The following is a 17,730-nucleotide window of genomic DNA, read 5'->3' as shown; positions in this document are numbered from 1 at the left end:
ATCTTCTCATTTCTTCTCGTGAACTGATCTGATGATTTATGTTAATTTCTCTAATTTTGACTCATCTTAAACTATCTCATCTCCTCATCTTTTCCACTTCATTTAATGTAAACAGTTTAACTCAGACTTTATAGATCTGAATCCTAACTTAACAAATCTAAACCCTCACAGCAGGAGGTCCTAATGTGATGATTCTGATCAATATTTATACCAGACAGAGATTTAAAAGAGATCAAGAGGAATATTTATTAAATATTTCAAACATGGTCAAAACTACAGCTGTAATCAGGGTTTTTTTTTTTAAATAGACAATTATTTAATGAAATGAGTCACTAATTAGTCTGGGAGCAGGATTTCTCACTGAACTACTGTAAAAACATTGTTACCAAATGTTTAAATGAAAAATATTTCATTTTCTTTTCTTCGTATGCAGACGACACGTGACTCTCCTGCTCACACCTGATTGGTTAGTGACAGAAGTGACTCATTAAGTCATTTAACAAAATAAATACGTTATTATATAAATCGAAACAATAAAGAAGCAAATCACACTAAATATAAAAATAACTAAAATTTAAGTGCAAAAAAACACTGAAGTCAGGACGCTCGTACTTTTCTCAGCGTTTAACAAAACTCAGTAAAGTAATAATAATAAATTATTAATAATATTATTAATATCAGACTGGCTGCTGCAGCATAAACAGGAAACCCATAAACATTTTCTCTAACTTCAAACTTTAACGACTTTAAGTTGACATGTTTTGCTTGTTCTGATCGATCTGATTTTATTGATCAGTTCCCGATCGATCGGAGCGTCCCTGATCAATAATCCTACGTCTGATATTAAACCATGGGCTCGTCCTCGCTGTCCTCGTCCTCCAGGAGGCGCTGCAGGTTGATCAGAGCGGACGGAGGGACGGACAGAAGAGGTGAAGGAGGACAGGTGGAGGACGGAGGTTTAGAAACAGAACCGTGGTTACTAACGTCACGGAGGGAGGCCAGAGGGGGGCGGAGCCTAAGGCCGGAACACGTGGAGCCCTCGATGGCTTTCTGCAGCTGATGGAGAAAAGAGAGGAAGAATGGATAAAGCATCCATCCATTCATCCATCCATCCTTCATGGTTCTCACCTCCTTCAGTGCGACCACTCCCACCAGTTTTCCGATGCTGGTCACGTAGGCGTGGCTCAGGCCGAGCAGAGAGAACAGAGTGTGTGTCTGTGGAGGCACACAGAGGTCAAAGGTCGCAGGAGGTAATTCTATCCAATCACAGCGTCCCGTGCTCAATGGTTACAGGATATCTGAGGCCACGCCCCCCTCAGTGGCTCCTGCCATTGAGTATTGACTAGTTTTAAAAACAGACTGTGATGTTGCTGTGAAACACAAAAAGCACCAGAAAGACACAAAACAACAACAAAATGACACAAAAATGGCAACAAAAAGTACAAAACGCTTAAAAATACAGAAGATAAAAACATAAATACAGACGAAAAATTACAAACACTCACAAAATCCTTTAAAAAAACTAAATAAAGTTAAAAAAAAAAGAGAAAACATTGAAAGAAAAAATATGTAACAAAACAAAATGACAAAAAAAACAGAAATTCACAAAATAATAAAATATATAAATAAATACAAATATCTAATAAATAAAAAATGACAAAAAACACACAAAATCCATAAAAAACTAAATTCCTAAAAATATTTTTAAAAATGACAAAAAACAACAGAATTTCACAAAATAAAAACTACAAAAACACACAAAATACTTGTAATGTTTTAGATACATAGTGATATCAGTGTTTACTCTATTAAAAACTGTTTACATAAATACGACTGAAATGAATGCAGAAACTACAGAAAATAGTTATTAGATCATAAAAAGAAAAGAAACACAATGACAACAAAAGAAGCAGTGATTTCCTCACCAAAATAAAAGTGTATTATTATTATTTATCATCCTCTTCCTAAAGGTGAACATGTGTGTTAGCGTGACCTCTGACCTTGTGCAGAGACGTTCTCTCCACCAGCTGAAAAGGAGACGCATCGATCTGGATCTCATCGATGTCCATCGGCTTCTCCATCTCAGCTTCTTCCCACGCCTGGATCTGAAGAAAGAAAGAAATGAACAGTGACACAGGAAAGACAGGAGAACGCTGCTGTTCATAACGTGTCCACAACGACAAACCTAAGCCTACAACTGACCAGTAGGAGGCAGTAAAACACTGTTAATGCCCTGAAGGCTACTGGAGGCCCGGGGGCCTTATGTGGCCCCAAAATAAACACACAAAACCACTTCGAAAACATACAAATTTAAAGAAAAATCAGAATCAAGTACTTTATTTATCCCAGGGGGAAATTACTTTAGAAAAAAATACACAAAAAAGACAACAAAATGAGTACAAAAACACACAAATACTAATAAATCACTAGAAATAATACTAAATGACAGCAAAAACACACAAAATGACTTAGAAAACATTAATTCCCAGAATGACAAAAAAACTACACAAAAATACAGATAAACACACAAAAAAACAACATAAATACACAAAACAAAACAAAAAATACTGGAAATACACAAAATAACAAAAATACATAACATGACAACAAAAACTGACTTTAAACGTTAACTAAAGCTAAACCTAAACATTAAATGAGTGAGCAGTGATTGAACCTCGTCAGCAGTCATGGTGTCAGAGAGCAGAGGTGGGCGTGGCTCCTGGTCAACAAACAAAGAAGAAGAAAAAAGAGTCAGAGCAGAGGCACAAAAACAAACACACACACACACACACACACACACACACACACAGACACACACACGCACACACACACACACGCACACACACACAGACACACACACCTGTGTCTGGCCCTCAGCCTGCTTCTGTGTGGGAGTGAAGAGGTTTCTAAGAGTCTTCCTCACAGTCTGCAGAGGACTTATGTCTGGGAGGAAGAGGAAGAGGAAGAGGAAGGGGAAGAGGAGGAAGAGGAGGAGGAGGAGGAGGAGGAGGAGTCAATACTCATGTCTACTTCAGAACAATCAATAAATAAAACTTTTCTCAATCGTTCCCTGTTGTTGTGTTTACTTAGTTTTTTATTGAAACTAATTCTCTATGTTTAAAGGAAAACGTAGCGACCTCTGACCTGTAGCTCTGTGACCTCACCGTGGATCGGAGCGCTGTGATTGGACGGAGGCTCTGGTGGTTTGGGGGGAGGCAGCGGTCCGTTCCTCTCCTCCTGTATCTGTACGGGTCCGTCCTGGAGGAAAACTACAGTTAGCTCCAACACTCGTACTGTGACTTTAAAACAATTACACTCACCTCATCACCTTCATCCTCCTCCTCCTCATCTTCATCTTCATCATCGTCATCATCGGCGAAGGCGAAGGCCTCCCAGCTGTATTTGAGGGACTGACTGCGAACGCCCTGACGTGAAAGTGGAGATTGATTTCTATTCCTCATTGGTCCAATAGAACAGGTTAGCAGCGTCGCTACATGCTAAGCTAACCAAACACATAGAACACCTGCATCAGGATCCGCCTCTCAGGAGACAGCCACCAATCACAGAGAGCCAGGAGCTCCACCCGGTCGATGCTGCCCAGCAGGATCATGGAGTCTGAGAAGGAGTCATAAATATATATATTTATATTTACATATAAGCATAGTATCATATGACCTCTGACCCTTGGAGTCGACCAATGGGATGGACTTGAGCGAGGACGAGCCCAGCAGCAGTTTGACTTCTCTACACGTGGACTGAGATGAGATGAACTTCACCTTCCTCACCATGATGTCCTCCACAAACGTGTTGTACTGACTGTGGAGCACACACACTTTATCACAGGGGGAGGGGCCACAAACACTTTATCACAGGGGGAGGGGACACAAACACTTTATCACAGGGGGAGGGGACACAAACACTTTATCACAGGGGGAGGGGACACAAACACTTTATCACAGGGGGAAGGGCCACAAACATCACAGGGGCAGGGCCACAACCACAGACTTTATCACAGCGGGAGGGGCCACAAACAGACTTCATCACAGGGGGAGGGGCCACACAGACTTTATCACAGGGGGAAGGGCCACAAACAGACTTTATCACAGGGGCGGGGCCACAAACACATACACTATCACAGGGGGCGGGGACACAAACATCTGAGCTTTAATTACAGAGGGCGGGGCCATAAACATCTGAGGGTCACATGATCAACATTCATGTGGGCATTAGAATATTAACCAATCAGAGCTTTAACACAGGAAAGATCAAAGAAAGATTCTGTTGTCATTTTTGATGCCATTTGTGTAATTCTCTGTTGTTTGTATATTTTTACTCATTTTGTCTTTTTTGTTATTGTGTATTTTTTTAAACTAATTTTCTGTATTTTTCTACCATTTTGTGTATATTATTTTTGTGTCATTTGAATTTTTGTTGTCATTTTATGTTTTTTTTTTTCAGTTTGTGTATATTTTGTTATTGTATCACTTTGTTTATCTCACACACAGACACACACACAGGCACACACACACACACACACACACACACACACACACACACACACACACACACACACACACACACACACACACACACACGCACACACGCACACACGCACACACACACACACACAGGTACCTGACGTGTCCAAATCCGAGCTCAGGCAGGTAGGGCAGCTTCTTGACTTGGATGATGGAGTCATAAAGCGAGGGTTGGAGGCCCTGGGCCACCACGTTGGCCAGGATCACTGCCACCATCATGGGCAGGATGTGAGAGATCTGACCCGTCAGCTCAAAGCAGATCACTGCTGTGGACACGGTGTGGGTCACTGCCCCCGTCAGAGCTGCTGCTCCTGGAGATGACACAATCTTCATATCATTTAGTTCACGAAACTGGACCACAACAGTCCTGATGTGAAAAAAAAAAAAACCAGGGGGGGAGGTTGTACAATGACACCAACCAATCACAGCGTAGCCTCCAGGAATGATACGGTAAAGTATTCCATCAAACACGATGCCGTGAGGAAACAGAGTCGCCATCAGTTCACCTACCAGACGACCAAAGGCTGCACCTGGAGGAGACACACACACACACACACTGATTACACGTACACACTGATTACACACAAACACACACTGATTACACACACACACTGATTACTAGGGATGTAACGATTAATCACAAGGCAGTTAAAAATCGATTCATAGGTATCACGATTCATATCGATTTTCTGAAAATTGAATCGCAGTATTTTTTTTAAACAGCAGAGGGCGCTATATACTTATCCTTCTCTAGTTCAATTGCTGAGGCGGTGGGCGGAATCTGCTACTACTCTCTTTCTGGCCGCCTTCTACTCTTAAACATGTTCATAAATGATTCCTTACCCCTTTAGCACCGAACGAATATCTGTAATATTATGTGAATATCTGTAAAAGTCACGTTTTTCTATTAGCTCTGTCTGCTAGCATAGCATCTCTTCTTCACTGCACAGAATATCTGCATCCCAACCGCACACTGATGTAAATACAGGGCAATGGCTGTTTTTTTTTAAAGTCCAGTTGTTAAGGCACAAAATAAATTTTTAGTTGCACTTTTAAAAAGAAAAATAACTATTATGCAGTTTTGCATTGTTTACTATAGAATCAGAATTTAAATTAATAGGCGTCTTCTTCATTTGTATTATTCCTTTATTTATTTCATTTAAGATTTATTTTGAGTTAAATTGCATTGTTTTGAATAGTTTATCAAGGGATTCTTTTGACAATGAAAAATAAAAGGAAAATAGTACAGTAATTTATAGTTTTTTTCCCAAAAAAAATAAATGAATATTGTTCAGTCATCATTTGTCTACAGTCCCATTTTGTAAAATAAATCGTGATAGAATCGTATCGTGAACCTAGTATCGTGAATCGAATCGTATCGGAGTTGAGTGAATCGTAACATCCCTAATGATTACACGCACACACTGATTACACACACACTGATTACACACACGTTCACACTCACCCAGGATGAAGACGGGCATGAAAGCTCCTGAAGGGATGGGCATAGTAGTGGCTACAGCACACATCCAGAACTACACACAGACACACACACAGACAGGAGGTGGAACACGTGTTACTTTTTTCTGTTATTTTGTGTATTTTTGTTGTTATGCTGTTTATCTCTTTGTATCATTTGTGGTGCCCTCCCCTCCAGGGTCACTGTTGTCCATGTGTGAACTAGAATAATAAAATAATAAGACAAACTAAAGACAAAGTGTGACAGGAACGTCTGTGCAGGAAAGACAACGAGGAGCGAGTGAACCCTGGGAGTGTGTGTGTGTGTGTGTGTGTGTGTGTGCGCGTGTGACTGAATTGTCGTGAAGCGACAGGATGAAACTTTTCTCTGAATGGAATAAATGAGCTCACACACACACACACACGCACGCACCTTCATGAGCAGGAAGAGCAGCAGGATGATGAAGACGCTGACGTCAGCATGCAGCCAGGCAGTGGAGCGACCCAGGCCGGTGGGCGGAGCCTCTCCTGAGATCTTTGTCCAGGTGAAGTTGTCGAACAGAGAGTTGATGCATTCACGAGGCATCAGCTGAAGAAGAGGAGGAGAAATACATCACACCGTCAGCCAATGTCTCCTTCATCCTGATTGGATGCTTTGAGCCCCGCCCTTTACACTTTGACCCAGTGTAACCAGCACCGCTACGTGCTAAGCTAACAAAGAGGAGGGCTTGCTCGCTGCTGATCATTAGAGCGGAGCCACAGGATGACGAGCATATTCTAGTGATTCCCAGGGAGAAACTTCCACCAAATCAGATGTAAAAGATGGCGTTGCTACCAGCAACAGATACACTTTAAAAAACGCTGATGCATCTTTTATGTTTTATTGGTTGGCCGCCATGGAGAGCGATTTTTTTTTTTTTTTTTACAGAATTTTTTTTTTTGAAATGTCAGGTTTTTTGTAATTTAAAAATAAATTTTTCATATAATATATAAAGTAAACTATTTTTGTAACAAGCAGAGAAGAAAATACAATTTCTCTTCTAATTAACGGCATTTTTCCTCACTTAATTTATGTGTTTTTGTTGATAATTTTGGAGTCATTTCGTGAATTTTGTCATTTTTCTGTCATTTTGAGTATTTTTGTTATGTGGTTATTTTTTCTTTCTTTTTGTGTTATTTTAGAGCATTTAATGTATTTTCTTTGTTATTTTTTTTTCAGTCATTTTGTGTGTTTTTGTTTTTGTGTTTTCACATTTATCGTATTTTTGTGATTATTTTGTTAGTTTTTTATGTAATTTTTTGTGTTTTTTCAGTCATTTAGTGTATTTTTGTTATTTTTTCTGTCATTTTGTGAGTATTTTTGACTCATTATGTATATAGTAGTTTTTTGTGTTTGTGGTACAAGTATCTTATCGATATTGTATCGGTTTGGGAAAAAGTGGTATCGTGCATCCCTTCATGTAGTTATATAATAAATAACATAAATAAATAAAAACTGTCTCTTTAACAGTAAACAAATAAAAGACTGAACTAGAGCAGCTGTGTTTATGAGCAGAAACAGGAACGAGCTCTAATATAAACAGAGGAGGAAAGTGAAGTGGGATGAAATCATGGAGCGAGCTGATTGGTCCAATTCACTCACACTAATATATCATCACTGAGGACCTGAGAGAGGACAGTGTGTTTTATGTCCTTAACAGTTTATTTGTCTGTTAGCTCATGTGTGCTAGCTTAGCTCTAAAATATACAATATACACGATTTTTACCTTTTTTAAATAAACATTTTGTTGCGATGGGGGCGGAGCCTAAAATTTCTCATTCATCAAAGGGTGCGCGACAGAAAAAGTTTAGGAACCACTGGCTTAGTTTATCCTCTGACCACGCCTCTTAAAGTCAAACCAACCAATCACATGAATGCACTGAAGCTGAACAATAAAACTGTTACTGATTCACGTCAGAAAGTTCTTTATATGTGGGCGTGGCCATTTTGGATCAGCATTCAGCACTTCCTCCTTCATCTTATCCTATTAATATTCTATTATTAACTTATCCTATGCTATGCTATCATATCCTCTAACATTTCATCTGTTCTAAATCTTCTCCTATGTTAAATTCTACAGTAGAAACTGCATGTTCAGGTGTTAACGCAGAGATTCACACTTAGAGTGGAGTCTGTGTGACATGATTGGCTGAGAGTGAGAGAAACTGAATCACAGCGACGCTATTTATAAACACTGTTCACACATTAGCATCAGAGCTAACACACAAACAACATCACAGACATAAACAATAGATGTGTTCCTCTCCTTTGATATAGACATATAAGAATAGATCTCTTCCTGTTCTTTGATATAGATGTATAAAGAATAGATCTGTTCTTGTCCTTTGATATAGACGTATATAGAATAGATACATTTCAGTTCTTTGTTAGGAACAGAGACTGGGAGGTGACTGCAAGCCAGAGACCAGTGCCTCGTGTTTGGTTAGCTTAGCACGTAGCGATGCTACCTGAACAGGGTCAAAGGGTAAAGGGGCGTGGCTACGTTATCAGGTGAACTTATTGTTTCAGTGTTTTATTAGAGCCTGTATGGACCAATGAGCTGTGAGATGACCTCTGACCTCTCCTGCCATGAACTGTCCAAAGCCCGGGGGGAAGGTGAGCGTAGCGATGACCAGCGTCACCACGGCGGGGAACAGGAGGCGGCTAATGGAGGGAGAGACAGAGGTTACTGGTAAAAAACACACACAGTCACACAGGTGTGTGGACCATGACTCAGCGGTGTGTGGACCATGACTCACTGTCTGCTGAGGAAGCGTGTCATGGCGTTTGGTCGCCTCATGAACAGAACCACCTGTCGGTTCAGGTAGACGAAGAACGCTCCCAGGAAGCCACACGAGATCCTGCAGCCAACGCACTTATTTACATATTGTAAACACTGATGTTTCTTAAAGTGTTTTATTAAAATCACTTTCTAATGGTTTAGCTACAGTGATTTACGTTCCTTTAGCCTCGTTCAGAGGGAAACGTTCTGTTTCCTTTGTTATTCCACATTTTGTAAAAAATCAGCTCCAAACGAGACAGTTGGATTTTTTTGGTGACATCACAATGCGGAAACTCCTCCTCTTGACAATTCTGGGTCCTCCCACTAGAGAAGATTGTGAGCTCCTCCCTCTCAAACTACCTCACAGCTAAAACAAACACAGTGATGGGTTGATATTACAGTTAATAAATTTACGTTTAGTTGAAAGATAATCCGAAGAGCAGCGTGAGCGCTCACAATCAGTTCCATTTTTAGTAGCCGTTATATTGTCTCGTATCGTCTGATGTGTGTGTGACTCAATGCGACGCAGCGCTAGGACAAAACAATGAACTATCGTCTTAAATGGACTATTTCTGTAGTTAGAAGAGGTGAGAATGAGGAGAAAGACTATTAATGATTTATACTCCTGTAATAAACACACGCTGAAGTAGTGTGTGTTTACGTGTGTGTTTACGCCCACTCATACATATGCATGAAGGCCCAAAAAACAGCCTGTTTTTAGAAGCGTCATGAAAGTGACTTTTCAGAGGCTAAAACTCCAGAAAACAGAGAAATAAACCTAAAATACTAAGATGTTGGGGACAAATAGAACAAATAGAGATGAGTGAAAAAAAGCATCATACTGACCTTCAAGTAACTTCTACTTTACTATGTACTTAAAGTTTATAAACTTCAGGACTTTTATATATATATTATATAAAACCCATATTGATGAGCAGCTCACCCAATGACAGCGAAGGCCGGCAGCTCCTGGAGGTCAAAGGGGAAATCTTTCCTGAAGTTAGTCCTGAACAAAGCACTGATGGTGACTGAAAGAACCAAAAGAGTCGACTTCATCATCATCATCATCATCATCATCATCATCCTCACATATACATGAAAACATGTAAACCATCATCTGAACTCATTCATGCCTTTAAGAATATCTCTGTAAATATTTAAAATCATTTTTCTTTTTTTCTGCATCATTCTATTTACACAATTGTTATGTAGGTACTGGTGTTTTAATCATATATATTTACAAAAGAAAATCTTTAAAGGTAAATATTTCTAAATTAATCTTTGACTCTGAAGCTGAAGTGTTGTAGAATGGCGCCCTCTAGTGGAGAAAACTGTGATTTCTGAGCAACAAAAAAGATTAAAATCAAACTAACATTAATAAAGTTCAACTAACTAATGACGTTATTTATTATTGCTCACTTTAAATACTGTGCTTTCATAACATTATTATTACATAATTAACATTATTATTAGTGAGGATGCATCCTCAGTGTTATTATTATCGTCATAGTTTAATTTTTATCATCATTATAATAATTATTGTTTTTATCCTCATCATTTTTTTATAATCATTATTATTTGTATTCAAATCAATATTATTATTATTGATAATTTTATTATTATTATTTTGATTAAATAAAAATATAAAATAGTAGTTTATTATTAATATTGATAATTGTATTATTATATTCATTATTATTAGTTTAAATTGCTTCTTTTGCAGTTGTTTATGCAACTATTATTATTAATAAATGTTTTCAATTACTTTGGTTATTATAATAATAATTATAAGGGTTGTTGTTTCTTTCATTTTCTTTGTTAATTTGATTAACTTTTAACATTGTTAAGCTCCCATACTTTTGTGCTTTCTCACATTGATGAGTTTGTGTGAAGTGTTTTTATGAAAGTTGAATAAATAAAGTCTAACAATAACATAATAAAGCGTGCGTACCTGCGTCTTTGTTGAACACGGACAGAACTCTGAATATAAAGGCGCTGAAAGTAGCGGCGAAGTATCCCCTCCAGTAGTTTCTGACTGCGAAGTACGTGGACGTCACCTCGATGCTGAACAGCACCCCTAGTGGACACGAGGATGTAAGGCACCACTTTAGTTTATTATTTTAATAAATGGTGCAGACAGAGTGAAGCAGCAGCTGCTGACCTCCGAGTGGCGTTCCAAAGCAGCATCCGACCCCGACGGCACATCCAACCGTCAGTATGTCAGTGTAACAGTACGGATTCTACTGACGCACAACAATACAACAACACAGACATCACTAATGCATTTAAATAAAGAACAGCAGCGTCGTCACAGAGGACGCACGGGGACGTCATCATTATGATATAATTATCATTGTTATTACTATCATTATTATTAATCATATTTTACAAATGGAGCGATATGATACGTCTCATGCTACGTGTTACAGATCGATTAGTGAACGTTATCCTGTGACTGAAGATGAGCTTCATCTGATGTATTGGTTGATATTATTATGGCTGCATTCAAATGTGTAAAGGCTCTGGTACAAAGACAGGTTTATCTGATGGTGTATTAGCTGAACTGGTGACCAGTTTACTTGGTGACACGTCACAGCGGAAGCACCAACAATCACAAATTAAAGGTTTCATAAATAATGTTTTGGGATCTTATCACACATTTCTATGGAATTTTTCCTGTTAAACGAGTAGCTAAGGGCTAGCATTGTGGCTAACGTCCTAACGATGTAATCTTGTGTGATTTCGTAAATTGTCTGAAGCGTATCAAATTTATACGGGAGTTTTCTTGGTCTCACCTGATAGACTCCAGAGAAGAAGGACATGAACCTGCAGAGGACGGCTGCACAGATGCTGGCGATGTGGACGAACGGACCCTGAAACAGGAGGGAAAGAATGATGAAAGGAAGATGAAAGGATGATGAAAGGAAGATGAAAGGAAGATGAAAGGATGGGATAACACTCACCTCTTTTCCCAGAGGCATGCCACTGCCCAGGGCGGCCGTCAGCCCGATGACCTTGGCGGTGAAGGCTTTGAAGGTCAGGTACTCCTTCAGCACCACGCCTCTCAGGATGGTCTTCAGCTCAGGGATACCAGAGCCTGAAACAATCAACCAATCAGTGAGGAGCACCGGTTTCAATCAGACTCAACAGCAACAAGTCATACATTTTATTCATCTGTGTTTCACTTCTATTCTGAATTAAAGAGGAAGTAAAGCTCCCATGTAAACGTGAGAGTCTCAAAGTGTTTCTCAGACATAACTTCATGCTGGCGTGTGAACACACAATCCCCTACACCTAACATTAGCTTAGCATTAGCCTAGCATTAACTTAGCATAAGTTTAGCAATAATCTAACATTTTCTTTGCTTTAGTTTCATGATAATAATAATAATAATAATAATATTAAAGCAGATTTAAGTAACTTTTTCACCTTAATAAATCCTTCTCATAGTCCCTGTGAGGGTAATACAAGTGTTTATGGGGTGATTGGGGGTCTTTCACCCCCTGCTGTCTCTGGCCTCAAAACAGCATTTGCAACTTTCCCTCTGTTCTTGTTCCCACGACAACACGTACTGCTTTACGACTAATACACACTAAAGGTGCGTTCACACTGAACGCGACTGCAGTCGCTACAGTCGCCTGTGATGAGTCGCTGGAACACAGTGGTGCTTTTTGGTCACTTCATCACTAGTGACGTCATTACCAGGGAATGTTTGTGTGTGTGTGTGTGTGTGTGTGTGTGTGTGCAGCAGGATGAGGGGAAACAACTGGCTGATTACTTCTCTTATCATAAACAGCGCTGTTTTTAACGGTATAAATAATGAACGTACTGAGTTACTAAAGGATGAGTTCACACAGAATGTATACGCTTATTCAAGATTAACCGCTTTATTTTGGCCCCTTTACGTTTAGGGAGCCTCCCACTGCACGTCTCACTGTAGCGGGAGGGGGGAGGAGCTGCTGCCTCAGGGGGTGTGGAGTGTTTACAACAGTGACATAACCAAAAATGACCTTTAGGGGGAGCGCTAGGCACAAGTTACAAGATGAAACAAAGCAGTACTTTAATAAATAAAGATAATAATGATGCTAATGATCAGTGGTACTGATGCTAGTGCTGATCTTAGTTCTGATGGAGGTGATACAGACCTATGGCCTGAGGAGAAACCAGCTGACAGAAGAGTGAAGCAGACAGGATGAAGATCAGAGGGTAGGAGACCCAGGCCACAAACTGTAGCGCCACCTTTCCCCTCAGCTCCCTGAAGATCCACTTATAGGCTGAAACGCACCAATCACAGCACAGCACCATCATCATCATCAGCACCACCACCACCTTCATCATGGACCCTACCCTGCAGGCTTTTGGCACTGGCGTAGTCCATGGTCCAGCTCACCAGGGCCATGGTGATTCCCAGCAGGACCAGAAAGATCCAGTCCTCTCCCAGACGGGTCACCAGGAAGTGCTGCACCCGGGCCACGCAGGCTGGCACCGCAGGTTGAACACAAAATGAATATAAACATGTTAGAAGACAGATTTCACACACCATGACCAGCCACTCACTCAGTGGGATCAATGTTCAGATACTGGTTGTTTAATGTTACAGTGAAAAATCTAGGGAGACACCGGGGAGGGCGGTTTGGGGTGAGGTTCTGATGGATATATTTCACAGCTGTAGCGAGTTTGCTAATTGTCCTGTTTGGTTAAATGTGGGTGATTTCTGTCCGTGTGTGTAGATCAAACCCTTACCAAAGACCAAGGGTTCTAAACCTTGGGGTCAGGATGCCATTTTGGGTCGCAAAACACTGGGAGGGGGTCGCCAGATGCCTTCAAGAAACTAAAAGTATTTTGAGTCTATTTTTGCTTTTTCTTTTTTAACATTTTTCAGCAACTACACCAGACTCCTTTTCATCACTTTTTCTTGTCATATTTTTGCTCCTTTTAATGTATTTTTGCTACATTTCTCCCATTTCTGACACTTTTACATCACATTTAATGACTTTTCTGCACATTTTTCCACTTTCCAGACATGTTCAGCACTTATAACTCCTTTCTCACTTTTACACCTAATGTCACATATGATGACCCATTATTGTCACTTTTAACCTCTTTTCATCATATTTATTTTTGCCAATTTAACCACAATCACCATTAGTCATGTCCATTATTTACCAGTTTAAACTAATTGTTCTAATATTGACACTTTGAACCATTTTTTCTGTCTGTTTTTATCCACTCTGATTTGCAACTTTTAACCAATTTCTGTGGTTTTTAAAATTCCCTTTTCCACCATTTTTTTGGTCACTTTGAACTGATTTTATTAACATTTTTATTAAAACAATGATTTCCATCTTTAAGATGACTATATGGTCCAAATAATAGTAAACTTTCTGGATAACAGTGGGTATTATTCAGGTTGAAAACCACGGCCTGAGGTGGTGGACATGCTAACTGTTAGCTTAGCTGTGTACAGTATAATCTCACCTCTGCACTTTGTGTACGAGTGTTTCTTTTTGGTCGCTGACGTGATCTCTGGCTCTGTCGTGGGCTCGTCATTGGCTCCCATCTCCACGTTGGACTGGGGTCGGTTCCTCTGGCGTCCGTGGACATTGTGCTTGTTGCCATGGCGACCGTGGCTCCCCCCATGCTTCTTGATCTGCCGCTCCCTCAGCAGGCGGGTGGCCTCCCGCCGGCCGGACCCCCCCTGGTTCTCCTGGTATTCTCCATAGAGCTGTGGACGCACAGAACCTGATCACATGACAGGCCTAAATGTTTGAATGAATCACATGATTATTTCTGATCTGAGGGTCACATGATCAACATTCATGTTAGCATTAGAATAACGACCAATCAGATCATTAACACAGGAAACAACAAAGCAATGTTGTTGTTTTATAAATATTTTAATACATTTTGTGTTTTTAATGTAGTTTTGTGTGTTTTTTGATTAATTTTGTGTGTTTATGTTGTCATTTTGTGAAATTGTCTGTGTGTCATTTGTTGTTGTGTGTGTTTTTTGGAGTAATTTGGTGCTTTTGCAATCATTTTGTTCCTTTTTCTCCAATTGTCTGTTTTTGTTTAGTGTTTAAGTTGTTATTTTGTGAAATTTCTGTTTTGTTTTGTGAATTTTTGAAGTGACTGAATTTTCATTGTCACTGTGTGTTTTCATTGTTATTTTGTGTAATTTTGGAGTAATTTTATAATATTTTCTCCAATTTTGTGTGTTTTTGGAGCAATATTGTGTATTTTGTTGTGGTTTTATTTGATTTCCTAGTCATTTTGTGTGATTTTGCTGTCATTTTGTGTGATTTTGGAGTTATTGTGTGTATTTACTTTGAAGGCTGCACAAAACTAGATAGTGGGCCACCAGTTGAAAATGTTTGATGATGAGTATCGCTATGGTCACCCGAGAAACACAGTGAACACAACTCAGTGCCCTCTAGAGTCGTCTCTAGATATGAAGCTTGTAATTATGTTTTTTAAACGTGTGGAATGTGGTGCATGAACTTTATTGATGGAGGTGAACACAGTGTGTAGCGTTAATGTTTTCTGCTGAGTCACTAAAGCCTGTCCTGACCTCACCAGATGAAACTGGACTCTGAGCACTGACTGTTTGTACTCCTTTACCCTCTTCCTCTGAAACTCTACTCTCTGCTAAACTTAGTGCCACCATCATCCAAACGCTCATATCGCTAAAGGCCAACACACACACGCACACACACACACACGCACACACACACGCACACACAATGAGTACAGTACTGAGCGTTGCTGGCGCTGTTTATCAACCTCATCATTAACCACGTTCTGACACCATCATCACAGACACCGATGTATGTCACGCAGACATATCAGTATAAATAAACCATTTATAACCAGTATAACTATCATAAAAAACAAATATAACCAATATAACCATTATAAACAAATATAATCATTATTAACCATTACAAACCTTATTAAAAAAAACAATATATAACCAATTATAAACCAATGTAAACAATTATAAACCAATGTAACCCAAGGATTATTAAAAAAAACAGTATAACCATTATAAATATAAACCCAATACAAACCAGTTCAACCATTGCTGAGAGCAGTGATTGACAGTGTAAACATGTGATGACGTAGTGTTGACTGTACGGTTGTTGTTGTTGTTGAGAACTCAGTGATGTGAATTAAACACTGTTAATAATGCTATGATGCTAACGATGATTAGCACTGAGTGACGTACGATACCATAATCAATACGATGCCAATAAATATCACTTCATTTACGTGTAGTCTCAACATTTAATACTGTTCTACACACAAAACACACAATCTAAACAAAATGAAACACACGCATTCACGCACACACATGCACTGATTGTAAGGGTGTGTTACACACATCTGGTCAGAGAAAGACACGTCCTAGAAACAATGCACAGTGCACACACAGGGGCCTATAGTTCACTATGGCAGCCTCGCTTTCATCAGTCTGCCCCAGGGCAGCTGTGGCTACAATAGTAGCTTACCACCACTAAGTGTGTAGTAAAAGAATGATGCCTTAATTCTGTAAAGCGCTTTGAGTGTCTATGATAAAGCTCTATATAAAATCTAATGTATTATTATTATTACACACGCATGCACACACACACACACACACACACACACACTGACCAGTGTCTGTTTGTATCTCAGAGCTTTTCTTTCTGATGCATCTGCAGCCATCGACACAGCGTCACTGACCCAAAAATAAACACACACACTGATCTGCCTCTATAGTGTACACACACACACACACACACACACACACGCACGCACACACACACACACACACACACACGCACACACTTTTAAAGAACTCTAAATCTCAGTGTGAAGAAGAAAAGTGAATGAAAAAGAAAAAAAACATTAGTTAAATTGTTTGTTTTTTTTCTGTCTTTCCTTTTTTCAACCAATCAGATCATTCGTTAATCTGAGGTCAAAACAATAACCAATCAACAAACTCCTAGAATCATGACTTTGATCTAAAGATGTTCACTTTGATATTGCCCAACAATTAATTTACCAATACTGATTGTACACACAGGTGTGTGTGTGTGTGTGTGTGTGTGTGTGTGTGTGTGTGTGTGTGTGTGTTGAGGACTCACACTCAGAAAAATAAACACACACACAGGCCAGAGTGCGGGGGCCACACCTTCAGCACCAACCCATAATGACAACAAACCGCTCCCTCCCTCTACACACCACGGGTCATTAAGCTGATCTGAACGGGGGCGGAGTCACTCTCAACTTAACCAATCACAGAGGTGAGCTGTTCTAATGTAAACACGATGCAAACGCAGGTCATTCTCCATCTGCACCAAGCCAACATTAGGGCTAGTTTCACCTGACAACAATAAAGGCTTTAAATAACACACAACAACAAAAACACACAAAATGACCCCCATAATACACAAAAACACTCACAAAAGGACCACAATAAAGCACAAATTTAACCACAAAGAAGCATAAAATAACAAAAAAAACCTCACAAAATCACACAAAAACACCTCACAAATTGACAACAAAAAATACACAAAATAACTCACAAAATGACTACAAAAACCCCAGAAATGTCCCACAAATTCATTCACAAAAACACACCAAATTACTACAAAAAACCCAACAAAATGACCCCAAAATACACAGTGACAACAAAAAACACAAGAGACAAGACACAAAAAACCTCACAAACCCACCACAAAAACACACAAACCCCCCCATGAAATCACCCCCATAAAAATGAACCACAAAGAAGCATAAAAAAATGAAAAAGTCACAAAATGACAACACACAAAAGTACAGTAAATGACTTTAAAAACAAAACATCACAGCAAACAACAACACTTCACAAACCAACAACAGAGACAGAAACACACACAAAGCAACAA

General features: G+C 39.5%; 1 protein-coding gene across 1 annotated transcript; it reads right to left on the bottom strand.

The window, feature by feature from the left end:
- Positions 1-221: 221 nt before the first annotated feature.
- Positions 222-16,549, bottom strand: clcn1a (chloride channel, voltage-sensitive 1a). The gene is made up of 24 exons (XM_028442877.1): positions 16,475-16,549; positions 14,297-14,543; positions 13,166-13,297; positions 12,964-13,092; positions 11,782-11,915; positions 11,614-11,691; positions 10,980-11,058; positions 10,770-10,895; positions 9,762-9,846; positions 8,796-8,897; positions 8,616-8,700; positions 6,430-6,585; positions 6,004-6,073; positions 4,958-5,068; positions 4,636-4,849; positions 3,683-3,816; positions 3,524-3,615; positions 3,321-3,425; positions 3,165-3,258; positions 2,861-2,943; positions 2,675-2,719; positions 2,001-2,105; positions 1,129-1,215; positions 222-1,056 (listed from the first exon to the last, which is right to left on the bottom strand). Exons 1-24 carry the CDS (start codon positions 16,523-16,525, stop codon positions 844-846), a joined length of 2,757 nt encoding a protein of 918 aa, XP_028298678.1. The 5' UTR covers positions 16,526-16,549; the 3' UTR covers positions 222-843.
- Between the last annotated feature and the right edge of the window lie 1,181 nt (positions 16,550-17,730).

The sequence above is a fragment of the Gouania willdenowi genome, unplaced genomic scaffold, assembly GCF_900634775.1.
Source record: "Gouania willdenowi unplaced genomic scaffold, fGouWil2.1 scaffold_85_arrow_ctg1, whole genome shotgun sequence".
Taxonomy (NCBI): domain Eukaryota; kingdom Metazoa; phylum Chordata; class Actinopteri; order Blenniiformes; family Gobiesocidae; genus Gouania; species Gouania willdenowi.
The sequence above is the reverse complement of the archived record's forward strand: the minus strand, read 5'-3'. Positions and strand labels throughout refer to the sequence as shown.

Coding starts and splice junctions, on each gene's coding strand:
- clcn1a (XM_028442877.1), bottom strand. CDS start 16,525: ATGGCTGCAGATGCATCAGAAAGAAAAGCTCTGAGATACAAACAGACA. Junction 14,544..16,474: donor TGAGATACAAACAGACACTG/GTCAGTGTGTGT, acceptor GTGCGTCCACAG/CTCTATGGAGAATACCAGGA. Junction 6,586..8,615: donor GACAGTTCATGGCAGGAGAG/GTCAGAGGTCAT, acceptor CCTCTTCTTCAG/CTGATGCCTCGTGAATGCAT.